General features: G+C 39.8%; 1 protein-coding gene across 1 annotated transcript in view; it reads right to left on the reverse strand.

Moving 5' to 3' along the window:
• Positions 1–4,274: 4,274 nt before the first annotated feature.
• Positions 4,275–9,429, reverse strand: part of GREB1 (growth regulation by estrogen in breast cancer 1) — a 60,036-nt gene continuing 54,881 nt past the window's right edge. Inside the window, exons 29-32 of the mRNA XM_008947672.1 lie at positions 9,144–9,279; positions 8,399–8,599; positions 6,381–6,519; positions 4,275–4,556 (exon numbers count right to left, since the gene is read on the reverse strand). Of these exons, the coding sequence (XP_008945920.1) occupies positions 4,393–4,556; positions 6,381–6,519; positions 8,399–8,599; positions 9,144–9,279 (640 nt within the window). The 3' untranslated portion in view covers positions 4,275–4,392. The remainder of the gene's footprint in view (positions 4,557–6,380; positions 6,520–8,398; positions 8,600–9,143; positions 9,280–9,429) is intronic.

The following is a 9,429-nucleotide window of genomic DNA, read 5'->3' on the forward strand; positions in this document are numbered from 1 at the left end:
TTCAATGTTCTTGAGGACTTTAATCAAAACCACATTTACATATGAAGCAGCTTTATGAAGGCTTTGTTAAAATCATGGCCATTGGTTTTAAATGTCTTTTTCTCACTGAGCAGGAGTCTTGTTGTTATATCCAACACCCCACCACTCCCTTACCAAATAACATGTCAACAATGGGCAATGCCGACAACTGGACTTTTGCCTCAAAACTCCTGGAGTTGTGTCCTCTACAGTCATCAATGTTTGTTTTGGGGCTATCAGAAGAGGGCTGGAAATATTATAAAAGTTTTTGCAAATTACCAGAACCACTGAATATTTCTTCAACTGAAGACTGGAGCTGAGATAGTGAGTAGAAGACAGTCAAAAGGCAGAGGACATGTGGTGCTAGTTTTACTTTTCATTGAAGAGCTACATTGTTAAAGAAATAGGAAAATGGAAAGAATAGGGATTTTATTTCACACTAGCATAGCCACTCCATTTCAGTGGCAGCTGATGAAATATTAAGGGTGCTTGCTGAGGGATGGAGGACAATGTGTGAGCAGAGGACTCAGGCAGGAGGACGGAAAGGCCGAGCGGTAGCCATGCATGGCAGGTGGATTGATCTGAGCAATAGCAGAGGTTGATCTTTAAGGTAATTGTAATGTGTTATGACTCTGAGAAACAGCTCTGGCATGGTCATATCTGCTACAGGTGCCATAGAAGAGGCTGGGGAACAGACCCCAGGAAGGAGTGATGTCTTGTGATCCCCTGCTAAGCCCAGCCCAACAGCCTGTGGCAGATGGTCAGGATCTGATGAGCTGGGTGCTCACGCCACCCATCTGAATTCCTCCTGACATGGAAAACATGATTCTTTCACACTGCACACAGCTTCTGCCCAGGGTCCTTGTGCCCCAGCAAACACTTCCTACTGCAGCCAGGAGCCTTGCTTGTCCCCCAGCTTCTCCCACGCTGCTGGAAGAACAGCTTCCATGCTGTTCATAGCCCCCACTTCCCATGTTCTCCATTTTCCACCCTGTAAAGCTCTCCCCCAACCTTTCCTTTGGGTTGTTTGTCTATGACTTGTACCTCCTTCTTTTTGTGGGACTGATACATTTCACCACAGATTGTCACGGGTAGAGCCTTTGAAAAGCATCCCTCTCTCAAGGAATACTTAGCAGCTGCTTTTAGATGCAGAGTGGGAGCCAGGATCCGTACATTCCCTCCTACCACAACGGCAGGCACCTGCTAGGGAAGGATGAAATCCTTTACATCCTCTAGTGTTCAAATCCTCTGTAATGCCCAGATGATTAGATACTGGACATTAGTGCTTAAGTGCTTGTGAAGAGTGCTTGCATAGTGGTGAGAGGATGGTAAGAAGGAAAATTATGTCACCTTCCCAGTAATCTTTTCTGTATTTGGATACTGTCTTTTGCAGAAGCTGAATCATAAATTATTTCACTCTCTGACACCAATACAGAACGTGCTAACAATACCATCTGCAGGTGATAACAGTGCATGACTAAGCCAGCAAGGGAGGAAGGCAAGAACAAGGTAGAGGCTTTAAGAAGCCTGCAAAATCATGCAGGCAATGCCTTTTATTCTGTTTCCTACTACATTATCAAGACAGGCCATGTGATGGAGAGCTCTATGTGCTTCTTGCCACATCCAAAATAAGAAAGGGAATACTTAAAAAAATTGTGTGCATAATGGGTCTGAAAAACGGTGGTTCTGTTCCACAAAAGGCAAGGCAAGAAAAGGGTTCAGCTGGAACCTGGGTCACCAGCCCTACACGTGCACCCATCGTAAATAACTGCTGCACAAAGTAGTTGCAGCACAGGATGCCAGTCCCACCAAAACAGATTAGCATTTACTTATCATTATCTGTATTACTGTATCACCTCAGAGTCCCAGCTGGACACAAACCCTACATTGTCCCTCTCCCTGAAAGGTGACACTCTAAGGAAGCTTAGCTTGTAAACTAGGTCAGGGATGAAGAAAATTTTGGATAGAGCTCTGGAGAGTGATTCTCCATGACTTGGCCACCATTATTTTTTTGGCATTCTGTGAAAAAAAAGTGTCATATTTTTCTACCATGTTGGGTGCATAGCTAGTTGCATGATGGGAAGTAACTGTATTTTGATCACGCAGTGAGTGCATATCTGGTCTTTTAACAAGATGTTATAGCGTCCATCAGACAATGGGCTGTGTTATGAAGTTTTACCATATGTGATTGCTTATTTATATACTACATGATGCAGAATGATTGCACCTCATCACATGATAAGACACATCTTGTGAGGCCGGGTCCTGAGAATCTTATCCTGTAGACAGGATACAGTAGCTAGGTAGGTCATGAAGTAAAAGGTTAATGGTAAAACAAAATTCAGAAATACGATGGTTTCAGCCCACTAGCAGCTGAATTTTGTCTATGTTTTGGAGACTTTAAGGCAGAATACAATATTAAGAAAAGGTGTGACTGGTTTTTAGTTAATTATTATGCTCTTTAGGCCTTTTTTTGAGTTTCTTGGATAAAATGGATGTCTAAAGACTTGCAAAGCAGATCTCAGAACTAAAACACAGGAAAAGCTGACAGTTGTTATAAGTTGCTAAAGTATTTGGTTGCAGAAAAGGAAATTTCAATCTGTTGTCTTTAGTTTTGACTTCTTGTAAAAACCCTTATACCTTTGAGGCTGCAGGCCATTAAGCAGTACTGTGTTTTCTCTTCATCAGTTCAGAGCATTCCTTAATTATATTAACTCTTTTCAGCCAGCCCTTTTCCTTTTTTCTTCCCCCTACAAAAGTGCACTTGAAGGTCCTGCACATCACCAAGACAGATGTCCATGCAGCATGAACTTTATTTATAAAGGATGGATTAGACATGAATGTCACACTTCTATAAAAAAGTTTAAATTAACTAATGAACTGGTGTACACTGGACAGGTAATACTATTTACATAAGACAATGCATGCCTTCCTTCCCAAAATTTAAAGTGAATTCTCACTCTGAAACAAGGACAATGAAATACAGAAACACACTGATTTCTAGCAGTTACCTTGTAAATAGCGATCTAGGTCTTTCAAACTTACAGGATTTATCTTTTCCTTGTAAATGGACCTAAATTAGGTCTTTGGCATTGTCATACTTACATCTGCATTTCAAGGCCACTACTGTAATTGGCTCAGCCACTTAATGGCATTTCATCTGTATAAAATCAATGATCCTTCCATTGGTGCATCCAGCAAGAAAGGACTGCCTGAATATTAGGTGTCTTCTGACAATATCTGTGCTCATCCTTCCCTGCACCTGGACTGTGTGAAGTTAACACTGATTCTATAAAGACAAAGAGGAAGTTTACAACTCAGCAAGTATTTCCAAAAATCTAGACAAAGACCATGATCACTGATTTCACACTTATGACACATAAAATACTGTGATGCCTGGTGCCATTCTAGAACATGCTTTAGATTTCCACATGCATTCCTTAGAGATGTAGTCTCTATTTTATCACTCTTTTGAAGCACCTTGGCAAGAAAATATCCCCAGAAAATGTATTTGGAGTGTTTCAGAAACATCTCTGCTTCCTTGAGTGCATTGGGCCCAGCTTAGTGTCTGCAGCCAGTGCAACAATTTAATCAGAAGCCAGAAAACAGCACTGTTCTAGATGGAGTAAGTCACTTGCAGGTCAGTCTCACCATTTGACCTCTTCAGTTACTCCAGGTAATTTTGGTTTCAAGTTTAAATGTTCAGATCTCATTTTAAAATCTACTTTCTTGGCTCTCTCCCTTATGCTAATGAAACCAGCCATAGAATTATATTTCTATCCCAAGAGCCCTGTATAGTAAAACTATCCAGCATGGCAAGTATTCAAAAAATTAAGGCTCCAACTGAGTTCCCACTGTTAAAGAAATATACTTTACAAATCTTCATATAAAAAACCTGCCTGGATCAATCAGTAGCAGTATACTACAAAACTGTAACTATTTCTCTTGCCTTCTGCCAACTGTGAGATAAATAAGACTTGTAAACAAAGTTTGCTTCTAAATTTACATTTCCTATGTCTGGAATGTACAAAACATTCTCTAAAACTCTTGCTTATGAACTTGCATGTGGTCTTTTTTGTCACAAAAGAAGTGCACTCTTTGACCTCCCTTCTGATCCAAAATTATTTCCACCACATGGAGTAGTAGGTTTCTGCCTCTCTCAGGAACTATCAATGACTTCCATCAGAGAATTAAATTATAAAAGTACTTTCAATGTTTGGAAATATGAGCATAAATTGTCTGATTAGGCAACATTCTAATAAACAATGGAAAACAGTCCCGTTTCTGTTCAGAAAGGAGAGCCTCTCAAAAGTAATTTCATGAGCTGGCAGCAATTAGTCTCTTGCATCAGTCAGGAAACGTGTGCCCGCTGAGTTAAACGTGTCGCCCCGTGAGGAGGAAGAGTGGTCTGTCCTCCCTGGCGTTGGCGGTCTGGAACTCGTCCCGCAGGCGGAACTGCCATTCGTCCTCCAGCTCCAGCCGCACCACGGTCTGGCGAAGGGAATTGCGGTCCTGGCAGATCACACACAGCGTGGCACCTGAGCAAGCAGTTGAAAAGAAACCCCCGTGAGTATCTGTTTTGTTCTCAAATCACCCAGCTCCACCACACCTTAGCATGCAGAACTCCACCACTTCCACAAAAGCTGTTACAAATGGGTTTGGGAGAAATTTAAGACACTCATGTAGGACTGAAGGGGCCATGTCCAGCTCCCTATTTATCAGGATCTTCTTGTGTAGCAAGTTATTCATCTAGGACTACATTCCCTGCTTTTTAAGGTAAGGAAGGGTAAAACTATCAGGTCCGAGCAGGTGATGACACGTCCTGGCAGAAAACAAGATAAACCCCTACATCCATTACTGTTCTAGCCCTTCTGATCATTATCTGGTTGAACAAAAACCTAACTCAGAAAAACGCAGCCTAAGTCAATCACCATGATGGCTGACTAAGCTCTTTGTGCTTTGCTGACTCAAAATGGTCTAAACATGTCTTAAAACTAATCACAAACTTTAACACTTTTCAAAATGGTAAACCAATGTGCTGGCAAAGAACAGCCTGGTCTGTATGGCTATGGACACAGGCAAATCCAGAATGCCAAAGTAAGAATTAGCCTATTTTAGTAAACAGTATCAACTGTCTTGACTCACATGCTGATACCATTTTAAGTTGCATGCATGATTTCCTGGCTTCTGAGAAAAGTGCTCAATTAAAAGGAAGTAATTACCTCACCAGTATTCAATAATCTGAATGAGAGATGTTGAGGTAAGTGGAAATGCCCAAGATAAAAAAAAAAAACAAAAAACAAAAAAAACCACTGAGAATATAATAAAAAGAAAAAAGACAGTCACGTGGTGTTTAATGCTCATGTGGCAGGTTAGAAAATCCAGCAGATTGCCAAGGGAGATGCAGAAATCCCAACTCAGATACATGTTGTACTACAGACTATAAAAATTGTTCGGTTTATGCCAAATGAAACTGATTGATAGCCTGTGGTCACTCAAAAAATGTAGAAGAGAAGCACTGCTTTCATTTGCCATTACTGTGATAGCCTTCTCAGAGAGACCACAGGCTGATTAAGATGTGGACACTGCTCCAGAATGAGCATAGACAATGACACCCATGACTTCAGTGGTGTGTGCAGGTAAATAGCTCTGTATACTCCAACTTGCACTTTGCTACTCATACCTACATGAAACTGTATTAAATGCAACAAAGAACACAGCAGTTCATAACAATTCTATTTCAAGAAGGCGTTTGCCACAATGTTCTTCCTCCAGTGACAGTAATAGCTGTGAGTGAGACAAATCCCCAGAGCACTAAATGCCTAAGATAGCAGCAGAACAATACAAGTGCCCTTTACAGTGTGACTGCCTGAAACACAAATGGAAGTTGTCTCCACTGCTATCCACCATCATAAGGACTACATGGAGAAGAGGGTTATTAGGCATAAATGAGGCAGCTTCTGTTTTCAAGGATAGTAAACAGATTTTGATGGAGGCTTGTTCATCACAGATTTCCTATTGAAAATTAGAAAACCTGTAAGGACACAATAGGTAAAGGCTTCATACATAAATCTTAAATACTCAGTTTTCAAACATAAAGTTAGGAGTTATACATATATGCTAGGCATAAAAATGTAGATCCAATATTCCTCCATACTTAGAAATCTGCAGATTATAGCACTGCTATATACTAGTTTCCTACAGTACAGAGCCAGCATAATCAAGCATCAAAGATGGGTGAGACCTATAAAGAAAAATATGAATACAAAGTGTATTTTCTATTTTCATATAAAATACATTTTTCCCCATGTTCCCGGAAACCAGGTCATAAAATTCTCTGTAATAAAATTATTGCATCTCACCTTTAAGAAAATGAAACTTCTTCAAAAAGCTAGCTACAACAAAGGAGTCACAGAGGTATAGTAGGAGTCCACTGAATGTCAAACCAGAGGAACTGATATTCAGAGAGTGAGGCCGAGAACTCACATAGCAAACTGCAATCTGATTGGGAGAAGGGAAGAAAAAACAACCTAAATTTTCCAAGCTTGCATATAAAACTAAAGCTTGATACCAAGCTTTCAGTTATTTGCACCTGATTCAAATTCAGACTTGCTCTCCAACTCCAAATATTGTGATCTTTATAGTTCCTTCCTGAACATACCCCTACTTATTAAAAATCTACATAAAAGCACTATTCATAACCATGTATTAGTCATTACTATTCATTCCTATTATTACCATGAGGTTTAGATATGATAGGGTTTGAAAGCTGCAGTAACAACAGCTCCCCACAACCATAATGCTGTGACATGGCTTCAAACTGGAAGAGGGTAGATTTAGATTAGAAATTAGGAAGTCCTTCACTATGGTGGTGGTGAGATACTGGAACAAGTTGCTCAGGGAAGCTGCAGATGCTCCATCACTGTATGTGCTCAAGATCAGGTTGGACGGGGCTTTGAGCAACCTGGTCTAGTGAAAAGTGTCCCTGCCTATGGCAGGGGACTTGGAACTGAATGATCTTTAAGATCCCTTCCAACCCAAACCATTTTATGATTCTATCACCTGCTCAGCAGTTCATCTACACAAATAAATATAGTAACTGTGCAGCTGGTCACAAAAAGAACCCTTTAGAAATGTCTAATTTAATTTACATTATGATACGATTACTCAAGACAGTAGAGTTGTGCATATATGTAAATGTGCACAGTTTCCTCTTGTCTATTTTGTTTTTATGGCTACTCCCCAAATCCAACAGGAACCAGGAATATTTACAGCACACTTTCAGAATTTATAAATTTTAATTAAGGAATCTTCCACACATGAGTTTGTTTGCAAAATGCCATTGTATTACTTAGATGGGTCAGACCCTCATCTGGCATAAATCAGCATGATTCAGCAGAGCGAGGTTGACCCGCAGCAATGGAGACTCTGGCCCAGGATGCCCATGTTTATCCAGAAACCTTCAGTCATATTATGTCATATTCCAGCTCAGGTAACGATTCCAGAAATGAATTGAACTCATTTTATGTGCTGAATGAGTTAGAGCTGAAAGGATGTAATGGATGAAGACAGTAGAAGTATGATGCCCTTCCACAGAGTTTGTTTCTTCAAACATGTTGAGAAAATAGATCTGTAAGAGTGTAGCCAGAAAGGAAATTAAAAGATATAGTTCAAAATGTTCTGGGAGCAGCATATATGGCAAGGCCATACACAGCTATTTTGGTAAAGAAGTTTAGTAAATCCAGCAAGACTGAACTTCATTTAGTATTCAAGTCAGGTAGAAAGTAAGAAAGTTTCTCTCTCTCGAATAACAATGACCTTAGTATCACATTTCTATCTGACCTACATTTAAGTATGACCTTGGCTTTAGATCCAAATTCATCAGAGGGAACCAACAGCTCCTGAGATCTAATGCAAACTTCTCCCATTCTGACTGTTTTCTTGGTATTTCCTTCTCTGCTTCACCTTATCAGTCAAAAGTGAACTAAAACATTTGTATTTTGAAGTGCTTTCTGAAGGCTAGCTAGTGTTTGTAAAACTCCATTGTGGAAGAAATTTGCTATAGGAAGGGCCAAATTATAGTAGACTGAGAAACACTTCATAAAGAAAATGTGCTTTGTGTCAATTCAGAATCTAATACAATTTACAGACTGCATGAGTACTTAGGACAACTCCAGTATTGTTCTCCATCTCCATGTACTTTACTTGTAACCTCTAATAATACCTCTATGGGACTAAGAATTTGATTATAACACTATAGGGATCTAATAGCTGATTCTTCCAAAGCTGTGTAACAGTTATCGAGGAATGCATCAACAAACTCATCCAAAACATAACCTACACATTTCTAGAGGTGCTTGAAGATTATTCTGTTCAGTACCTGTGGTCCTAAGTTAAGGTAACAGTCCACAGATAGCACTGGATGGCTATAATTCTTCAGGGAGAGAGGGAAGAAGCGATGGCTGTGATACTGGAGGTATTTTTCAAGGAGCAACTGAGCAGGTGCTGCCAAGAAGGTATGCTTGCTGTCAGGAGCACAGATGTACTGAGCAGGGGAGATTGAAACTGGAGTGTCAGATACCTATGAAGAAAAAACATCTCTGGTACAGCTCAATCCTGATCAATCAAGCACTTATCTGAATTTTGGTTTGTATTAAATATGTCTCTATCTTACAAATTTAAGATTTATATAAGAAGCAAAGTCATTAAGCCAAAAATATCTGTTACCAAAAAAAGTCTCCGCTTCTCAGAGTTATATTGGTATCTATAGAGTCTTTGAGGTTTCTTCTTTGAACCCAGAGTACTCCTACATAGGAAGTCATATGAAGATGAGCAATTCAATAGCTATAGATAAAAACCTTATAGTGAATGGTTACTTGGGTCCTAAAAAGACACTTTAGGTGTTTTCAAAAGTTTTAAAGGAAAATTATTAAGGAAAGATGCATTTATGCCAAAAATATTGTAGATTTCATAAATAAATAACAAAAAACCCCACACATACAGCAGACATATCCCATTACTGGCAGTTTGTGATGCGCCAAAATACCTCAGCTCTCCTGGTTACAGGGTGCAAAAAAAGTAAAACAGGATTTAAACAACAATGAAACAGAGGTCTCAGTTCCCACCTTAGACTTAATGTGGAAGGATCGCTGTCCTCCTACTGCAATTTGCTTTTTCATGACACTGAAGAGATTGAACCGACAGATGAGAAGGCCCGCACTGTGGACTCGCAAGTTGAAGTCAACATCATCACACATAAATCTGGAAAGAATAAAATCACAGCAGTTCAGAGGAATGTTTCTTCTCACACATTAACAAATGCAAGCACTAAGGGCTTTTGATTGGCACCATAGAAAGGACGGGTGTCAAACATGCTGACCCTCCATAAGCATCTATCTGCCAGGGAAAGAG

Source organism: Merops nubicus, unplaced genomic scaffold (genome assembly GCF_000691845.1).
Source record: "Merops nubicus isolate BGI_N331 unplaced genomic scaffold, ASM69184v1 scaffold6259, whole genome shotgun sequence".
Lineage (NCBI taxonomy): Eukaryota > Metazoa > Chordata > Aves > Coraciiformes > Meropidae > Merops > Merops nubicus.